We start from the raw sequence: 19,851 nt of genomic DNA on the forward strand, positions 1-19,851 counted from the left end.
TTGAAGATGTGGAATTTATTTACTTACTAATACATAGAAACAAAAACTTGTTTTGAAACATTGAACTAAACAATAATTATTACTTTTATTTTAATTCCATTTTTCTTAAGTTTTACAATTTGACTTATGTAAAAAATAGACAATATAGTACAAGACAGTCTATTAAATCATATTATTACTGTAACGGCCACCATTTGAATTTTCTTCATCGGGTTCTTCCTTTTTGATCATATCTGGATCATAGTCATCATGGGGACTGTTGTAATTATCATAGTCATTATTGTAATTGTCATAATTGCTGTCATATTCTGAAAATAAAAAAATTAGGTAAATATTTCAAAATACTATTCACAATAGATACCTAACAATAAAAATAATTTGATCTATTTTAATTTTAAAGTCAAATATTTTTAATTTAAATATAAAAATTACAAGTTATATTATAATTCTTTAAAAATAACAAGTATTTTAAGTTAATTAGCATGTTAAATGTCATAGCTTATTCAGTAAATTTTTCCTGATCAAATTCATTTTTAAATAATACCTTAAATATTATCTTATCTATAGGTTTAAAGTGCAAAATATTTCATCTTGTTTTTCAGGTACAATAAATTAAATAGATATTTAAGACAATAATATTTTGGGATCATAGTGCTTAAAAAATAAACTATGAATGAGAGACAGACACCTAATGACCAGTTATGTAAACAAACTATTGAGTTATATAATGTTCCTCATAGCTGTCAACATGTTAAGAGAACATTATACCCAAATGTGTTGTCCCTATCTTACATCATAGCAAATTTGCGTTCAGCATTAACACATTTTGTGATGTTAACTTTAATATTACAGTAAATTTACACATTATAAAAATTTAAAGCTTAGAATAATATCCAGGAAATGCCGTATAGTTGTATCGATATTATATCATTTTAAAGTTATAATATCAATAAAACCATATGACATTTTCTAGATAATATTCTTACCTTTAAATTTGATAACAGGGAAATTTACTCTAATATTAAAACTAACATCACAAAATGTGTTCTGCTGAACGCAAATTTGGTATAATGTACATTAGTAAAACAAATAACACATGCAAGTTGAATCCTCTTGAAAATATTTAAGTTGAAAAATATACTTAATCTATACGTTAGATTAAAGCATTTTTTCTACCAATATTTAAAAACACAAAACTAAAAATAGTACATCATTTAAAAACCAATCCATTGCATAGAATCTAAGATAAATAAACTAACCATCAACAGGTTCTTGTTTAATGTGAATTTTGTCATCACGTTCAGAGTTGTCTTTATCATGTTTGTCACGGCGATCTTTACTCCTATAGAACACAAAAGTTTTAGTTTATAAAATAGCTACAAAATTAAAATGACACTTTACTTGTCTCGGCGATGATGATCTCTTTCTTTGCGATCCTTCTTACGTTCACGGTCCCTAGAACGACTACGTTTCCTTTTTCTTTCACGATCATGATCTTTATCTCTAGATTTAGAAACAGGAACCTCTTCAACTTCATCATACTCTACATCTCTAGCACGGTCTCTACTACGACGTCTCTTGCGTTCACGTGAACGTCTGTAATAAAGTTTGAATATATTAATGAAATTATTGTATCTTATTGACATAAATCTACTTTACTAAGCACCTTTTGTTTAAATTAATTTAATTTTTTTTATTTCATAAGTAGACTTTAATAAAAATTTTTGAAATAATGTGTAACTTTTATATTATGCACTCTACCCCTTAAAATTGGTTTTTACCCAGTCATCTACCCAAGGTGTTTTTGCATAGCAAATTAGAGGATATTTTTAATTGCAAAATTGAGCAAATAAGTACCAATCAACAGATGTACTTTTTTAAACTAGGAAATACATTTATTTATATTTTTAAAGTGTATAGTTATGTATATAAGTAATAAATTGATGATAGGTAATTAAAATTTCAAAACTGACAATTTTTGAAAATATTTTAATTGATTTTCCTAGGATTCTAAAAAAAAAAATTCTAAAATAAAAAGATGCCTGAAAAAGTACATTTGATATGGTATAAATTATTTTTTTTAGTAGACATTAATAAGACTGAACAAATAATTATTTTATTTTCAAAACTAGTATGACTTTAAATATTATGGTGATTCAGTTTTAAAACAAGTACTTAAAAATGTTAGGTCTTAAATTAGAAAGTACTAATTATAATAAAAAAAACTAAGCATTATTTTAAAATGTAAAAAAAATGGTTGAAGTAACTCAGTAATAAATTTTAAGATTAACACTTAGAACAATGTTAAATGTTAAAAATAGGAAAAAAATGCAAAATCAAGTTTTTTCTAAAAATTATTTTAAAAATATTATCTAATAACACAATAAAATAAACATATTGTTTTATAACAAAACCAAAATGTTATATCGGTTTAGTTATACACACACACACAATGGTATTTGATACTTGATAGTTTTACTAATGATTTTAATTACAATGTGTAAATTATAAATATATTTAATACATACGACTTAGAACGGTGACGCTTTCTTTCACGGTCTCTACTACGAGGACGTCTTGGTTCACGTTCACGATCTCTATCTCGATCACGATAATCACGTTCACGATCTCTTTCTGTAGTAACACTACGTCCAGAACGACTACCGGCCATTTCACGGGCATACCTTTCTCTTTCTCGTTCATTATCTTCCCTACCTGAATGTTTCAAATTTACTTCTGGTCCACCTCGTCTTGTACCCCCTAATCCACCTCCTAAATTAATAAATAAAAATTCATTAATGTAAAATTATGATAGCTGTTATTATCTAATAGTAATTAGGTTAAAAATAAAATTAATTTACCTAATCTTCTGGGAAGCCATCCTTTGACTGTGCGTGCTCTCTCAACATCCACCAATACTCTTCGTCCATCAATCTTTTTTCCATCAGCATGTTTATATGCAGCTATAATAAATATTATTGGGGGAAAACAATTAGACTGAACTATGACTGTATATTAAAACCTTGCTGACCATAAAAAAATTGAATATTGAATAGTACCCGTCCCGATTCAAATGAAAATGTGTAACTAGTTAATGAAATTCTTGAACAAAATTTGTTAATTGAAGAGTTGATAAGATAGCACAGATTGTATCTTTGAAATGTATTGGAACAAATTTAAAGTACATCAGAACCAGGACTTACCAACCTCATAAAATCAAAATTGTAATTCTCGTAGAAAAAATTAGAAAATAATCAAATATTTAAGTACCTACCAATTATACTTATTTGCTATTCCCAGATTGTTTTTTTAGCGCAGTTTGTAATGCCAAGTGAATCCAAAATTTGTCGATTTTTTTTTTTTTTTACTTTACCTGGGACGCCAATACTTACACATGGGCGCAAAATTATTTTATTACCCAGTAAAATTAAGAATAAGAAGAATGTGTAAATGAAATAAAAATATCACGTATTCTTTCACCAATATCACATTATCTTACCTTAGCATATATTCATGCTCGAAAGAATAAAATAAAATATAAAATATTATACTATTATTTAAAAAAATAACATTACAGTTTACCATATGCTGTAATGTTACAAACATTACAGTTTACCATATTCTGTAATATCCCTAAGTTGTGTAATATCCCATAATTTATTTTATTTTTTGTATATTAACTAATGTAAGTTAAAATGTACTTTTAAGTTAAAAAAAAAAAAAATAAATAAATCAATAACGCTCGTTCACCAATAAATACGGGTTATTGGAATAACTAATAAGTAATGCAAATTTAAAAATGCATTGTACTTGAGAAAATTTTTGGAAACTGAAATGACGGGTTAATTTATTTTGTAATTTGTATGTTGGGCTTACCACACATACAAACCTATTATCAACAAAGTCGTCTACGTATAATCACAGGGTCATTAAAGAAGCTCCAATCAGCGAGCTCTTCACAGTTCACTGCATCAAGAACAAAATACAATTATTAAAACTGTACCAGAATGTTTTAATTTTAAATTTTGAATTTTAAAGATCATTGTTTTTAAGAACGCGCAAGGGTTGATATAAAACAAGTATTTAAAAAATAATTTTTCAACACTGGCGAGTCTTTAGATATTGAATTTTTTTAGAATAATCTTTAGTTAAATTAGAGGAATAAATTGATTATACTAATCCATACATATTTTGAAATTTTTATAATTTCTCTTTGCCAAAATGACCAGTTATTAACATTATAAAAAGCACAATAAATAGTATATCTGTTTGTGTTTAAGTTGTTATAATGTTAAGCAAATTTGCATTTTGTTTATACTTAAAAATCAAATTAGTGGATAGATAAGGTGGACAATTTTTAATAATTATAAAATCAAAAATTAAATGTCCAGATATGTAGGTTGAAAAACAACAAATAAATTTCAAAATATTCACAGGCCAGTAAAATCAATTTTGTTAGATTTTAATCTTAACAATTGCCATTTGAGACCACCAGGTCAATTTTTGAAAATAAAAAATAATTTAAAAATGAATTACTTACAATGCATATCACGTTCATATTCGTACTCAATGAAAGCATACCCTCTTGGTTTACCATCAATCTTATTATGTGTGACAACAATCTGTATAAATAAAATATAAAAGTAAATTAATATCAAATACAGAATATTTAAATAAAATAATTTACCTTTTTTATAGGACCATAAAGTTCAAATTCTCTTCGTAATTTTGATTCAGAAGTATCATAATTCTGAAATACAATAATATATGCATATATGTATAACTTACATTTAGGAACAGTTTTATATTTATGTATGTTATACAATTTGAGAATAATATAGAAATCTCTAGATATATTACTTATTAGAGTAATAAGCTATAGTTCCTTATTCAATATTATACTGGTTGTTACTAAATTGGTAAAATTAATAGTGTAATCTATTAATGTCACATAAAACTTTTCATCATCATAAAATTTGATATTAAAATAATAACATAATATATATATTATTATTAATAAAGCACGGTATTACAATATTTATATAATTTTTATGGCTACAATACTAGTATAGCGTTTAAATGAATTTTATGCTATATTGATTTTTGTAGTAAGTTATTTTTGTGTTTCAGTTAATTTATGAGAGCAAATATATTCTGTTATTTAATATTTAGTAACAAAGAAGTAATATTAAATTATTTAAAATATAGTAGTTTTTTTCTGTTTATTAGTCATAAACTAATAAAATACCATAAATTTCAAAACTGAATTTAATGATTTTTATACTTCTAATTAAAATAATATTATATTTTAACTAATGTATGATTAAAATTTAATAAATACTAAATTAAGTTACTTGGGATCATTTCAATTATAATTGTAGATTGGGAATTAAAACCAAGTAATATAAGAGTATACAATCTGTAAAAACTACAAAATTACTTACAATTCTAGCAACAAATAATGTTTTGAATGGATCTGTTGTAGCATTCGCAACTGAATGTGGTTCCCCTGAAATAGAACAAGAACAAATATTTATTTACACTCTATACATGTTGCATAAACAAAAAAAGGCATTAATCATATGCTTACATAGAGCAATTTCTTGTTCTAATTTGTACGCCACCTGTTCAGCCTTCTCGCGACGACGGCGCTCTAGTCGTTCTTCTCGGGTTTCAATTTTAGTTGGAGGAGGCGTGTCTTCAGGGTCCTTTGGAAGACAAAATTACGAAATTAGAATAAGAAGTAATAAAAAAATACAGACACTGGAAAGACTCGATCCAACGTTAAGTTTGGCTATACTTACTTCGAACAAATCCATAAAACTCCCGACTCCCAAGTATCCACGGGTTTTCTTTTCGTGAGGCAATTTGGCAACCGGCGGCAGGTAAGGGACTGGGTCCCTCGGCGCGAAAAGCGCCAACAAATTGGGCGGAAGAAATTGAGTCATTGTATGATGTTCGAATTACTTGTGGTCCAGCGGTTAAAAAGTGGTTGGAGGTTAATCACCAAAGCAAACCATTGAAAAAAATAAATAAGATCAACAACTACCTACGAGTTGTTACAACTAACCAATTGGGTCGATTCCGTCAATCGACTATCGATAATCACTTATTCACTCTATCACAAAAAAACACGAATTAGCTAATGGCTATTCGCCTAAAATGAAATGACATCTAATGGAATACACACAAACAGAATAACAAAACACATTTACATTGAAGTTGAAGAAATAAGTATTAACGAGTTTACAACAACACTATGGTTTCGGTCTACGAAAGACCAACTATTTAATATTTATACTGTACAGTGTACACCGTCGAATAACATAAATGGTCGACCATTTTAATCAAAAGTCATGGAATAAAAGAAACTACCAAACACAAACTGTATACACTGGATCACTGCCTTTTGTTCCACACATTTTTTCCTAAATCAACTTGTTCTAATGATATTATTTTCCAAATTTTACCTTTTTCAAAGCATATGTTTGTCGCACGGACTAAGATACTATCTTGGTAGTTAGTCGAAAAAAATTTGTTCCTATCACGATTGTAAAGAACGCAAAATCGTATAATCATATTATCGTGATTCCGTTGGATATTTTTTCCAATTATGTCTTTTCACAAACACCTTAGTTCCAATGGACGTTAATTCCATTATTTATTTGTTCCACACGATTTATTAATTTTTTATACTAATATATATTTGATACGTGTTCATTCGCACATGATAGACTTTGAGTACTAGGATTAAAGATTAATCAGAAAATAAATGTTCGGGAAAAAATTTGAACTGCATGTAGTTTCCTCACAAGTTAGATTTATATTAGTGATTATATAAACAAAAATAAACTACACAATAACAATTCTTTTTTATAAACATTTGAATTTCAAACTATGTTTAATAAACCTTAACATACTTACAAGGTTCCTCAAAAGTATCTCATATAACATTTAAAAGAAGTACATACAATATTATTTATAGACATTTGATAAAAATGCATTTTTAAAATTCAAATCGAAATCTAATAATTAGTATTAAAAAGTATTAAAATTTGAAACAGTTTCGACCCTTGCTTTATACCCGAGCAATTAATATTTAAAAATATGTTTTATACCAATAACAACATTATCAATAGTATCTATTGTACTTGGTTTGTTGGTTTATTAATCTATTTATTTCTACGAATATTTTTGAATCATAATTGATTTTTAAGCATGAAAACATTTTTAGGCTTCAGTTAAGGTTTTTTATATCATAAAAAGATAATAAACGTAATATCATCAGAATTTTTAGTAACAAATTCAGAAATTTTAGCTAGTTCTCAATAACCATGTTTCGAGTCCTGCTTTATATCTTATATAATCAAAAAATAGCAAACATAAGTAATTAACGTCTTCCCGTTGCAAACTTAAAATTTCACGATTTCTTAGACATCAATGTAGGCATAAATAATGTGCAATAATATTCTGTTATCTATGAAGTATGAATGTAGGTAACCTACACACTTTACATGCTTTTATCCTAGAATTAGACAGTATTGTCCATTGTTTATTATAAATGTATTGTTTGGTTCAATTATTTGTATATTGGAGATTTTAGTATAAATTCGACGATAGATGATATATAAATAAATAATATAATATAATATAATATATTAATTTAATTTAATTTATTCAGCGTCTAAATAACGAATTTATTGAATTTAATGAATTTGTTTATATTAAAATTTAAATTGTGTATCCGATATGGTCGATATGGATAATAAATAATCTCTGATAGTCTGATAGTCATAGCCGTGATATGAGTTTTTTAGGTTATGTTCGAAATTATCGTAATGACGATTAAATATTTTGATTTTTGATTAACAATTAAACTCACAATAAACAGTAAACTCAAGTCGAAATACTCGCAAGAGTTGAGGAGTCAGTTAGTCACTACGTATAAGTAAAGCTTTTTACCATGGATATTAAACATCAAAACTGGATTCCTGGAAATTTTAAGAATGTTCCCGATACTGGACGTACAGGTTTGTTGAAATTACAATATATTTTCTTATTTCGGAATCTTTATTGTTTTTGATTTGATCGTCATTAAGTGAAAATAGTTTCAACATTACTTTAAGATATTGAACTATTTAAGAAACGGTGGTCTGTTAGTGTTGGGATTTTTTTAGTTTATAAAGGGACATAGATATGTTGCACTATTGAGTGCTAATTACCAATCAATTGTTCTTTGGAAAAATTTAAAAAAATATGATTATTTACTGATGTTTTTTATTAAGATATAGTGACTATAATGTATTTGTTTATTTGACTTGTAAAAGAGTAATTATATGATATAAATTAGTTCAATATTTTGAGTGATATAACGACCCATCTTCAATGTATTTTTACTATTTCTAGCTTTAATATTATCTAATAAGGTCATTCGATAGATCCCCTTTATTTATCTTATTTATTCAAGCAAAGATTTAACAAAATGTTCTGCTGATTTTAATTTACTTATTGTTAAGTATAACTTAACAATAAGTAAACTTTATTGAAATGTATTTGCTCTGTCAGCTCACGTGACATTTGTTTAATGAGTACGGTCATTTGGTAATTAAACATATCCAGTGATCCAGTCATACATGTCCCAATTAATCGATTAGATATTATATTTTTGTTCTTAATGTTTATACTTAGTTATTATAAAAAAAATGTTCTATTAGATAAAATTTTAACATACAACTTTGTCTCTAGTTGAAAAACTTACAATTTTAAAATAAATTAAAAATGTATAAAGTCAGTCTTCTACTAATCTCTGTCTTCTGGTCTGATATTTATTAAATTACTGAGAGATGACTACATATAATTACATTTTTAGATATCATGTATATAGATATATAGTTGTATCTCACTCAAATATCATATTAGTTACTAAATAGTCAATAAATAAATTGTTTTTATTTTTAGCACATGATGTTGTACAACATGGTTGGACACCAATCACAACTACTACTTCTGTTCTTGGTGTTGTGTTTGACTCTGGTGTAGCTTTGGCTGCAGATACACTTACATCATATGGTTCAATGGCATGTTTCCAGAATAATCCCAGAATATTGACGGTATGATAATTTTATATACATATACTCTGTCCTATAAGACATTATTCCTGTGAATCACTCTGATACTGAGACCGGTTTCACTGAATCTAGAAAAAAAAAGCCTGGTACCAACTAAATACATTATTTGTTATTTTATTATGATTTACATAATTAAATATAATCATTATATTTATCTATGTTACACTTTTTTAACATATTTATAAGTATAGCACAATCTGCATTTAACAGTCAATAATTGTCATTTTTTACCTACATAATTTAAAAAATATTTAAGGGTAAAAATGTAAAATAATTGTAATTTGTCATTTGTATTATATAATTAAAAAAATATTAAATAAATTATTTAAATTATATACAAATGACAATTAATTTACTGACAATATTAAATGCAGATTGCAGTTATACTTTTAGATATGTTAGATATGTTTAAGAAATGGTACAAAGATAAATGTTAATATTTAATTATGTAAACCATAATAAAATAATGAATAATGTATTTAGTTGCTATGGCGTATTTTTCCTATGATGGGGCTTTTTTTTTTTTTATTACCGTTTTCACTATAGTTATAGTAGCATGTCATATAAGGATAAGGATGCCCAGCATTTACTTTTGTTGGGTGTGACATGTTTAGCAAAATATAGTATCTTAATCATAATTACCTAAAAGATTTATAATAAAATTGATTAATTGAATATGATTATGTTGTATCAACAGGTAAATCAAAATATTATTGTTGCTGCAGCTGGTGAATACTCTGATTATCAATTTATAAGAGATGTTGTCGAAGAAAAAGTGAGGACTGAAAAGAGTCTTAACGATGGAATATCAATGAAACCAAAAGCTTTGCACACTTGGTTGTCTCGTGTTTTGTACAATCGCCGGACTAAGATGAAGCCTCTCTGGTCTACATTCTTAGTGGCCGGAATCCAAAATGATGTTCCCTTTTTAGGTGAAATCGATAAATTGGGAACTGCATTTATAGATGATCAAATTGCTAGCGGCTATGGTGCGTACCTTGCATTACCGTTAATGCGAAAAGCAATTGATGAAAAGCGTGAAAAATTCAATTCTAAACTAACAAAAGATGAAGCTATCGATTTGCTTAAAAAGTGCATGGAAGTATTGTATTACAGGTAATTTAATAATGATTTTTATCTCATACTGTGTGTCTAAAGGTTTATGCGTCACCTAATGCTTTTTTTTTCACATTAATTTTGGTTAAATATTATGATTTATTTTACAGAGATGCAAGGAGCCACGATAAATATCAAATTGGTATTATTACCAAAGATTCTGTAGAAGTACAAAATCTTGCATTGAAGCCTAGATGGGAAGTTGCAAAACTGGTACAAGGATATGAATAAACTATTGGAAGTCTTATATAACATACAATTTTGTCTTATCATTATTTTTAAATAATTATTACATTTATGTAGGGATTAACTTTTTTTTGCTAATAAAAAATTTTCATGGAAAAATATTTTTTTTTTTTTTATAATTCTATGTAGTATACTATTATAGGTCTTGATTTTTAATATGCATTCACTGAATGTCCGAATACTGAAACCATATTTATGTGATGACTAAAGGCAGGCTCAGATTGAATATGTGAGTTAGCGAAATCAGAGTTCCTTAATCATAGTACAACCAAAAATTGCAAAATATATGTATGCACAATTATTTTTTATACAAATTTGGACGAATAATAATGATTACTATTGCGTATTTATATCATGAACTTATTAATGTTTTATGATAAAGTAGTATTGACTGTAATACCATACATAATGATATATATTATTCTATTCTGTAATACCTACTATACAGCACAATGGTACTCACTTGCTCACTATTTTTTGTTCCAATTTTCTACAAAAAACCACCCTTTAAAGTTGAAAATCAAAGTATTTTTATTGATCCTAAAAAGTATTGACGCAAAAATAAAAATCACATTACTATAAAATTAATACATTCATTGCTCGGCTTAGAACCAAAAATATAATTCAATAAATATTAAATTAGTTTTCATTGTAGGATTTATTATTTTTATTGTATAAATATTATATGTTAAATACATTAATGGCAATGGCCACATGGTAAGAATTTATACATTAGTCGTATAATCGTACAAATATACTTAATTTAATGTAAGATATAACGGCTGTTAAAAAATAATAAATACAATACATAATGTACAAATAATCAAAATTAAAATATATTTAAAAAAAACTATTTTTCCTTGATAATGAAAATAATATAATATAGATTAGAGTGTCTTGATAGAAAGACACTGTAATTTAGATGATCAAAAAATGGATTATATTACGGTAAGACAAATGCAACGGTATTCAATATTACTGATGACAAAATAGAAGAGTTAAATAAAGTTTTTTTAAATGTTAACTATTTATGTAAAAATAACAATAACAAATTGAAAAATTAACTCAAATTAAGCAATTAATTGAGAATAGTATGACGATCATAAATATTTTTTCTTTGTTCTTTCACCTGTTTCTTCCATTTGTCTTGCTGATGTCCAAATCTGTTAAGAACATTACTGCTATTAGCTATAGAAACCATTGGATCACTTCCTCCCCTTGCATTTAACGAAACAGCTGGAGGAACTTCATCCTATATTCCAAATTAATTGGTAAAAAAATGTTTGTTAATACACATTTTAATTATTAATGTTATTATAAAATATAAATAAATTATAAAGTTATATAACTAATAATATTTAAATGAGAAAATTGATACAAACACATGCATTAAATACTTAAAACCAATAAAAAAATTAAAATTGATAATTTTTTTGAACCCAACATTTGTCACACAGTATTTAATATTTTTATAACAGACATTAAGTGGCCCACAAAGTGCAATGGACACATCCATTTAATCCAGAAGTGAACATAAGTAACAACAACATCAAGCACACTGATCATGATGATTAAGTTAAAAACTCTTTATAATATTGATTTATTATTTGACAAGCAAGGCATTCTGGTAATAGTAGTAAAAAAGAGTGGTGAATTATTCTAATGACAGAAAAAAAAACAAATTAAGCACAACAATAAAAAAACTCAAATATGTCTAACTACAACAATATTTACTGTATAAACCATATCTTTCGATGCATTTTTGTAATTTTTCCAATTTATTTGACATGGTCATGTCAAAATACTTTTGCATATCACGGAACGTTAGGAAATAACTGTTGTTATTATATATTTTGTAAGAAAAATTGGGAGAGAATTTGTTGGACTTACAAAACTACCGCTATCGGACATGGTCGCCTCCAATAAAGAACATACCTCTTCGTTGGTGTGCTCTACGTATGCGCCAACAAGCTTGCGTCTTCTCATCATTGGCTCCAGACATAGCAGGAAAAACATGTACATCACCAAACACGATATCACACACAGCACAATTAAAACCACCACCTAAATAATACATGTAACAATTAATAACATATTCAATATGAGTTAGATTAACTCATTACTTTCATAGTTGTAGTGTTTCTACTTTCATAAGTACAAGTGCATCGCGGACATAATTCTTTTTTTGTATTATTTACTTCACCAATAATTGGTAAACTTACTCCGTTACAATCGCTGAAAGGAAATTAGATAATTATAGTTAATGCCATAAATTAACAATTTATTATAAACATTATTTTAACTCACTTGCTAGGAAGAACATTAGCTATAAATAATTTATTATACATTTCTGTACCATTTACTATAGTACAAACACATTTGCAACGGGCATCTTCATATGATTCAGCCTGAAAATTATATGTTAGCTAATAAAATGTTGAAGAAATATAGGTTTATAGACATTTTTCCATTAGCTACCTGCCTATCTTATTATTTATTTATTATATTTAAAATATGTAATAGCTTGGCTGTTGTATATAAATATATTATATATAAATTAATGTTTGTTTCTTTATTCTCTATGTATTTGATTTAACTGTGCAAGTTTGTTTTATTAATACAGATTGTAAATTTTCAAAAAAAATAAAAAATCTGTGTAACAGATGGAAAAACAAAAAATATTATGTATACAAAAGTACTTAGATAAAAAGAATTAAAATGACACATTAATTATTAAACATTTTTTAAAGTAATGAACAAAAAGACTCAACTGTCTTTTAAATTTAATTTTGGATGAAGGCAGTACTTATATTTATAAGTTGTATAATATTTAATTTATTTACCTATTATTTAATAATTTAATAATATGAGTAAGAGTATAATAGTATTTAAGTACTTGACTAGGACACTTGGTTAGTTTAATTATTGATTTAAATTTGTAATAGAAAATTAGAACTAATATCTAATACAATATTATATCAAAATAACTGATAAATTATGATAGATAAATTTGGATTTTCTTTCTGTGATGTTTTTGTTTATTTTTTATGTGATTCCATGTACACAGTATTTATTTCACAGACTTGTGATTTATTACAAAATCAGTAACAAAAACAATTTGTTGATTAATAGTTTTCTCATAACATTATAAAATTTTAATCATTACCTATATCTTTTATATCTTACAAATTAGCTATAGGGACTTCTTTGTTGCTCTCACTCTTGAAGATTCGCTTATTTAATACCCAAGTGCAAGGTGAAAATATTTGCAAAATTTAATTCAATATTAAACTGACTAAATAAATAAAATTCAAAGAATAAAAGCCATTTAGTAACAAAAATATGGTATAAATATAAGTTTAATTAATAATCTTAGGTTTTTTAACATTGTTATAATATGCAATAAGTAAATGGCTTTTTAAAATGTGACTAGATAATTAAAAATAACTCATATTTAGATAACTATTTTTAATTTTAAATACATTAAGTCCAGTTCTGATCATGAGAAATATATTTTTGCAGTCGTTACTAATTGAAAATAAATAGGAGTTATTTTTGCGGTATGTGAACTTTAATTTCTAAAATTGTCAACTGTCAAATAAAATGCTTACCTTCAACAAGGTGATCAACGATAATACGCCCACCATAACAGGAATCTTAACCATTTTGCGTAAAACTATAATAATAGATGTTACGTTTAACAGTGGACGGTAAACAAAAAGGTCTTGAGCATGACAATTATTATCAAATTATATTAATATATCGAAAATTCGATGACACTATGACAGCAAAAACATTAATAGGATAACCGATATCTATAAAACAGTTTAAACACCAACTAAAGATCGATCCCAGCCATTTAACACATCAAAAGGATTTAAGATTACGATTAACATATTTATTATTTAGACGTTTTGTTAACGCGAATAATAGCGTACAAAATATTTTTAAAAAAAGAGATACTACTATAGGTATATAAATATTAAATACTAATTACGAATTACTTATCAGTAAATACTAAATAGGAATAAAATAAATGTTAAAATCCGTTATCAGTAATGGTTATGAAAAAAGCTCTCAATACTTCCATAATCTATAGACGATAATAAAAAAAAGACTCCCGTATAGTAAATTTTAGTGTATAACATATTTTTAATTTTGCTATTTATCACTGAACGTAATATTTTATATTATTACGGCAATACCATAAATCCAGATGTGTAGCTCTTCTTGATGGAATAAAGAATTCTTATATACTAGTACTGCCATCTAGTAATCCATAAGTTTAATATTAATGATATTAACTGGCTATTATAAAAGCTAATATAGTTAAAATAAATAATAACTTATAGGTAGTACTCAAGTATTTAAGTCTAAAACAACAAACAACTTTTGATTAAATTTAAAATAATGAACACAATGACTTAAAAATCATACTTATTACGTAACGAGACACAACTTACATGTCTGCAAGTGACAAGTCTAATAATTAAGTATGAGAGTGTTAAACATATAGAGTGTTAGTCATTAATATATTACTAGCCTTAAAAAATTGACATCCAAACTATTAATAAGCAAAGTTCTTTGGAAAATTCACATTAATTACAAAAGTTTTGAACAAGAAAGGGCTACAGTAGAAACCGTTTATAATGATATACCGGGTGTAATGACCTTAGATTGCAAGTCCCGGCAAAACTCCTATATTGTATGTCCTAATTTGTATCGATTATAATGACGTCTGTATAGTGACTAAAAGGATGTTATGACGGTTATTGGAAAAAGGTTTTATCTATAATGACTATTAATTTTATCGAAGGTCTTAAAACAACTGATAAAGCTAATTTCATCGTTTTTTTGTAAATGTATTGTCAGTGTTCCAATATTCGTGTACTTGATCATTACCTAATTAAATATTAAGAAATTGTATTTTTTTTTCTATATGAATTAAATTTACGATTTATATACATATATATAATATAATAACACATTAAAAATATTATTGTTATAAAATATTTTGTTCATTGCATATATATAAAAGAGTTTTTAATTTAATTTTTGTCATTTTGGTTATAATGACAATCGGTTATTATGACCAATTTTGACTAGTCCCTTGAATGTCATTTTAAACGGTTTCTACTGTATTTGAAGTTGGACCTTCCTCGGTTCCACCTCTAATCATTCTTTTTTTATTGACTTGCTAATTACTTGCAAAAATTATTTTAAAAAAGCATAAACTGCCAACTTGCACTGTGGTAATAAAATGGTTGTATCTCATACATTGCGAAATAATAAATAATGTAAACTACACTATACTATACTTTATACTAAATAGTATATTTCATAGATTTATTTTCCACTCTAACGTAGGAAAATATTGTATTTATTAATATACTATAAATATCTTGCATATATAAAACTGACACATTTAGTACTAAATTGTTACAAATGTATTTAATGTAAATGTGAATAATAAATATTTTTTGGGTTCAAAATAATATATATTATAAAATAAAATTATACACTTACAATCAAAAATGTAAATTAAAAAATAAATATATTTACTATAAATAAAATTATTATTTGTTTGAAAATGAAACAGTAATTTAATAATTCATGTATATCAACAAAGACAAGTACAACATAAAAATAATCAACATAAAAACATGTATAACATATAAAATAATAGGTAACAGTTAATAGGAATAATATATCACAGACAATATAATCATAAAAATAAATTATATCAATTAGTTAAATATTTAATATACAAACAAGTATTAGTATTAGTATTAGTTAAATATAATAGAACGAACAAGCTTTGGTTAATAACAAAACTCAATTAATTTTCAGACCAATGGCTAAATTACAAGTTTAAAAATAATTTTTTTTTGTATCTATCATAAATATTTTATATACATTCCAAGATATATCATAAGTAAGAATTATAAATAACAATCTAACATATTAAAAGTATGTTAATTAATATAAAATTTATCGAAAAATCATCATTTATTCATGGTTACAATAATTGTAATATCATTAGCACTAGTAATAACTTATAAAAACAATATTTATTTATTTATTTAATTTAATTTTCTTAAAAAATATAATTTTTATTAAATAATAAGAGGAATTTATTCAACGTTCCAGGTTTATCTAATGAACAAGTCATTAAATACTTTATACACAAAGTTATTTTGAAATTAAAAGAAAATTGACTCATAAGTTTAGTGTAAATACAATTTTATGTATATTTACAACACAACACCAATTTTACTTCTTCCAATACACATTGTGACTGATACATTTTCAGACACGGGACATAACTAAGATTAATTTATAATAATATTATTATAATCTAATTCTGGAATGTCTGTTGAAAATTCTGTTGTAGTTGACAACAAAAATTGATTTAATGTTCTTTCAGTGCATTCAGCAATGAACCTCAAAAATGGTCTGATGTCTCCTTTATTTGCAAATTCCAAAGTCCGATAATATCTAGAATAAAAAAATATAAGATAATTTTTAAATATAAATATCAAAACATTAAATTTAAACTTACTTATGTCTTTCTCCTTTTGGTATAATAACTGGTGGATAGCCAGCTTGCATTAAAATCATATTCATCAGCAGACGTGAAGTTCGTCCATTACCATCAGTAAATGGATGTATATGTACTAATTTGTAATGTGCTAGAGCTGCAAATCTCACAGGATGTAGTCTGAGAGTAGATTCAGAATTGAGCCATAAAGAAAAATTTTCCATTAATGTTCCAATATGAGATGGACCAGGAGGGACATGGCCACCAACAAATACCTAAGAAAATTATTAATATCAATAAAAAATTATGTTTCAAAAATCATATTAATAAAGTATTGCTACTGTTATACATACTTGTGTTTGACGGAAAACACCACTTTCTAAAGGATCAACAAATCCCATTACTCGTTTATGAATTTCCAAAATATCATCAACAGATATACTACCAAGTCGATTGATTAATGTTGCATTTATATACTTTAGAGCTGCCTCTAGACCTATTATCTCATTGTGTTCGGCAATACTTCTACCACCAATGGCCATTCTAGTTTCTAAAATAGACCTAGTTTCTGATAAAGACATTCTATTTCCTTCAATCCCAACAGTATGATAAATATGCTAAAAAAAAAAAATCACCAGAAGTTAAGAAAGTTTTTTATTACAAATTTTATTATTAAAATGAATATGTATAATAAAAAAACACAAATAAATAATATGCTTTATTATCATATAAATTGTGAGTGGGACAATAATTTTAGATTTTGCTTCACAAAAAAAGTCTGAATTTAGTGCCACTGAATAACAGAATAAAAATATATATTATTATTTTTATATTTAAAAAAAGAACATTATTGGGGGACTTACAAATATCGGTTATCAAATTAGCAGTTAATTTAATTAATTAAATATTTTTCAATTTAAAATAAGCATAGTCATGTACCAGCAAAAAACTAGTGATTCAATATTCAATTATTAAAATTAATTTACTATTTAATAATTAATGAATGATACCTAACAAAATACCTATATATTTATTTTTATTAATTATAAAATATACAATCTGTACAATAAATCAGTAAAATAAGCATATGTGCTGATAATGATTAAAACATATTCATTGTATACATCAAATATAAAAAAAAGGTTTTTTTCAAAGATGTTTATATAATTTAATATGGAAAATAAATAATTGATAATTTCCTAAAAAAGATTTATTTGGATTATTATTTGATGTATAAAAAGAGCTTAAGTAATAACTAATAAGACAAAATAAAAAATAGTACTGTAGTTTTCATTTTTTAAATATTGTTTTTTTTTTTATTATTATTATTTATTATATACAAAAAGATATTGCTATATTGAAAAAATATAATTGAAATAATTTCTTTGTGGTCAGTTACCTGAAAATATGCTTCTTTCTTTGCTCTTCTAAGAGCCATATTAGAATCTGATATTAAAGCCATTTTATCTCTTTTTTCATCAATACGCTTAAGCTGCTGCCAATCCAAATCATCAACAATAATTTGAGTTCTCTTACGATTGGTTAATGCTTCTTTATGTTTTGGACTATATATAAGTGCCTGTTGAAAATACTTTGATTAAACTAAAAGGTCAAATATTATTTTTATTAACAAACCTGAAAATACATCTGATCGGCTGTTAAAATGTCATCTCGAAGTGTTTCAATAAGTTCACCATAGCCATTTAATAAATCAGGATTTTTTGGAGCAAGTGCAATACCGTGTTCAATAAGTTTCAATGCTTTTTCACCTTTACCCATTGATTTCATCTCGTTGGCAGCAACCAATGACATTAACGCTTCAAAATTGTCTTGATCAGCTATACAATATAGATTCAATAAAAATATACTTTAAAAAATAAATAAATCATTATTTCAACATACACACAACATCCACATCCGTATCTCTGATGATTAATTCATGGGCGTCTTGATTCGAATCAACATATTCATGATCATCAAAATCGATAATAGAAAACGGGCGACGTACGATCAAATGTCTGGTTTGATCATCAACGTAGAGTGTGTAGTTCCAGTATTTATTAAAAAAAATACTAGACAGTGCTCCAATCAAAAATATAAAGATCATAGAATAATATTTAGACATTACCCCATTGGTATGGAGTAACTTCAGAGCTAAACACCTCATGATTATTATTGAATGTTATATAAATTTATTATAATATAAAAATGTAATAAATAAAATTTCACGATGGCCCTGCAATGTACACAACAGGCTTCATTCTACTAATGATTTTCATGAGTGTTGTTGGTCTAAAAAAGACTCTGTTCATTGTTTGAATCTGTCAAGATTGAAGTTGAATAATAAACATAATGTTAAAACAGTGAACTACTAACTAACAATGATATGAAATGAGATTATCTTCATTGATGCGTAGACGGTAGCACACAATTACGGTAAACACGTATATCGACTACATGTTTGTACATATGTCTATAGTAGCAACATGTCCACATTTACATATTAAATAATTTGAATATTCCATGATTCTTATATGGTATTTAGTGTAGTATTATTAATGTATTAATTATTTTCAAAGCCATATTTAATTTATTTATTTTAGAGACATTGACGTGTCGAATGTCGATATTTCTTAAATAATATTATTCTTGATACCTTTACAATATCGATACTTTTCTTTCGATATAAGTACTTTTAGTATCGATATTTTACTTTTATCAGTACAAAAGTACTCGTCTCGTATCTGTCGTATCGAATCATTTTTTTAGATTTATTTTATGGAGTAAGATAATATTACTCTATGATTTATTTACGCTAGA

The 19,851-nt window shown here is 25.8% G+C and overlaps 4 protein-coding genes across 5 annotated transcripts; 1 reads left to right on the plus strand and 3 right to left on the minus strand.

The window, feature by feature from the left end:
- Window positions 1-6,306, minus strand: LOC113548184 (U1 small nuclear ribonucleoprotein 70 kDa). The gene is made up of 10 exons (XM_026948924.1): window positions 5,805-6,306; window positions 5,591-5,708; window positions 5,445-5,509; window positions 4,688-4,750; window positions 4,541-4,622; window positions 2,862-2,963; window positions 2,529-2,772; window positions 1,402-1,596; window positions 1,260-1,342; window positions 1-308 (listed from the first exon to the last, which is right to left on the minus strand). The coding sequence occupies exons 1-10, from the start codon at window positions 5,946-5,948 to the stop codon at window positions 163-165; spliced, it is 1,242 nt and encodes a 413-aa protein (XP_026804725.1). The 5' UTR covers window positions 5,949-6,306; the 3' UTR covers window positions 1-162.
- Window positions 6,307-7,838: 1,532 nt separating this feature from the next.
- On the plus strand, window positions 7,839-10,589 carry LOC113548474 (proteasome subunit beta type-4). The gene is made up of 4 exons (XM_026949365.1): window positions 7,839-8,030; window positions 8,959-9,110; window positions 9,826-10,244; window positions 10,355-10,589. The coding sequence occupies exons 1-4, from the start codon at window positions 7,964-7,966 to the stop codon at window positions 10,473-10,475; spliced, it is 759 nt and encodes a 252-aa protein (XP_026805166.1). The 5' UTR covers window positions 7,839-7,963; the 3' UTR covers window positions 10,476-10,589.
- Window positions 10,590-11,304: 715 nt separating this feature from the next.
- Window positions 11,305-14,503, minus strand: LOC113547863 (uncharacterized protein CG1161). Of its 2 annotated transcripts, none has more exons than XM_026948407.1 (5): window positions 14,102-14,503; window positions 12,798-12,898; window positions 12,614-12,725; window positions 12,381-12,554; window positions 11,305-11,742 (listed from the first exon to the last, which is right to left on the minus strand). In XM_026948407.1, the coding sequence occupies exons 1-5, from the start codon at window positions 14,153-14,155 to the stop codon at window positions 11,569-11,571; spliced, it is 615 nt and encodes a 204-aa protein (XP_026804208.1). In that variant the 5' UTR covers window positions 14,156-14,503; the 3' UTR covers window positions 11,305-11,568. The 2 variants fall into 2 exon arrangements, with proteins under 2 accessions (XP_026804208.1, XP_026804209.1); XM_026948408.1 differs by having other exon boundaries at window positions 12,426-12,554; window positions 14,102-14,497.
- Window positions 14,504-16,541: 2,038 nt separating this feature from the next.
- Window positions 16,542-19,632, minus strand: LOC113548270 (protein adenylyltransferase Fic). Its single transcript, XM_026949067.1, has 6 exons — window positions 18,934-19,632; window positions 18,667-18,869; window positions 18,431-18,610; window positions 17,385-17,648; window positions 17,053-17,306; window positions 16,542-16,988 (listed from the first exon to the last, which is right to left on the minus strand). Exons 1-6 carry the CDS (start codon window positions 19,196-19,198, stop codon window positions 16,823-16,825), a joined length of 1,332 nt encoding a protein of 443 aa, XP_026804868.1. The 5' UTR covers window positions 19,199-19,632; the 3' UTR covers window positions 16,542-16,822.
- Between the last annotated feature and the right edge of the window lie 219 nt (window positions 19,633-19,851).

Source organism: Rhopalosiphum maidis, chromosome 1 (genome assembly GCF_003676215.2).
Source record: "Rhopalosiphum maidis isolate BTI-1 chromosome 1, ASM367621v3, whole genome shotgun sequence".
Taxonomy (NCBI): Eukaryota; Metazoa; Arthropoda; class Insecta; order Hemiptera; family Aphididae; genus Rhopalosiphum; species Rhopalosiphum maidis.

Excerpts from the sequence above, each read along its gene's own strand:
- LOC113547863 (XM_026948407.1), bottom strand. The coding sequence starts at position 14,155 with ATGGTTAAGATTCCTGTTATGGTGGGCGTATTATCGTTGATCACCTTG. Across the intron at positions 12,726-12,797 it reads GCTAATGTTCTTCCTAGCAA|CGATTGTAACGGAGTAAGTT; the intron begins GTGAGTTAAAAT and ends ATTTCCTTTCAG. Across the intron at positions 12,555-12,613 it reads GAAACACTACAACTATGAAA|GTGGTGGTTTTAATTGTGCT; the intron begins GTAATGAGTTAA and ends TGTATTATTTAG.
- LOC113548474 (XM_026949365.1), top strand. The coding sequence starts at position 7,964 with ATGGATATTAAACATCAAAACTGGATTCCTGGAAATTTTAAGAATGTT. Across the intron at positions 8,031-8,958 it reads TCCCGATACTGGACGTACAG|CACATGATGTTGTACAACAT; the intron begins GTTTGTTGAAAT and ends TTTTATTTTTAG. Across the intron at positions 10,245-10,354 it reads ATGGAAGTATTGTATTACAG|AGATGCAAGGAGCCACGATA; the intron begins GTAATTTAATAA and ends TTTATTTTACAG.
- LOC113548184 (XM_026948924.1), bottom strand. The coding sequence starts at position 5,948 with ATGACTCAATTTCTTCCGCCCAATTTGTTGGCGCTTTTCGCGCCGAGG. Across the intron at positions 5,510-5,590 it reads AGAACAAGAAATTGCTCTAT|GGGAACCACATTCAGTTGCG; the intron begins GTAAGCATATGA and ends GTTCTATTTCAG. Across the intron at positions 2,773-2,861 it reads ATGGCTTCCCAGAAGATTAG|GAGGTGGATTAGGGGGTACA; the intron begins GTAAATTAATTT and ends TTATTAATTTAG.
- LOC113548270 (XM_026949067.1), bottom strand. The coding sequence starts at position 19,198 with ATGAGGTGTTTAGCTCTGAAGTTACTCCATACCAATGGGGTAATGTCT. Across the intron at positions 18,611-18,666 it reads CCGATCAGATGTATTTTCAG|GCACTTATATATAGTCCAAA; the intron begins GTTTGTTAATAA and ends TATTTTCAACAG. Across the intron at positions 17,649-18,430 it reads AGAAAGAAGCATATTTTCAG|CATATTTATCATACTGTTGG; the intron begins GTAACTGACCAC and ends TTTTTTTTTTAG.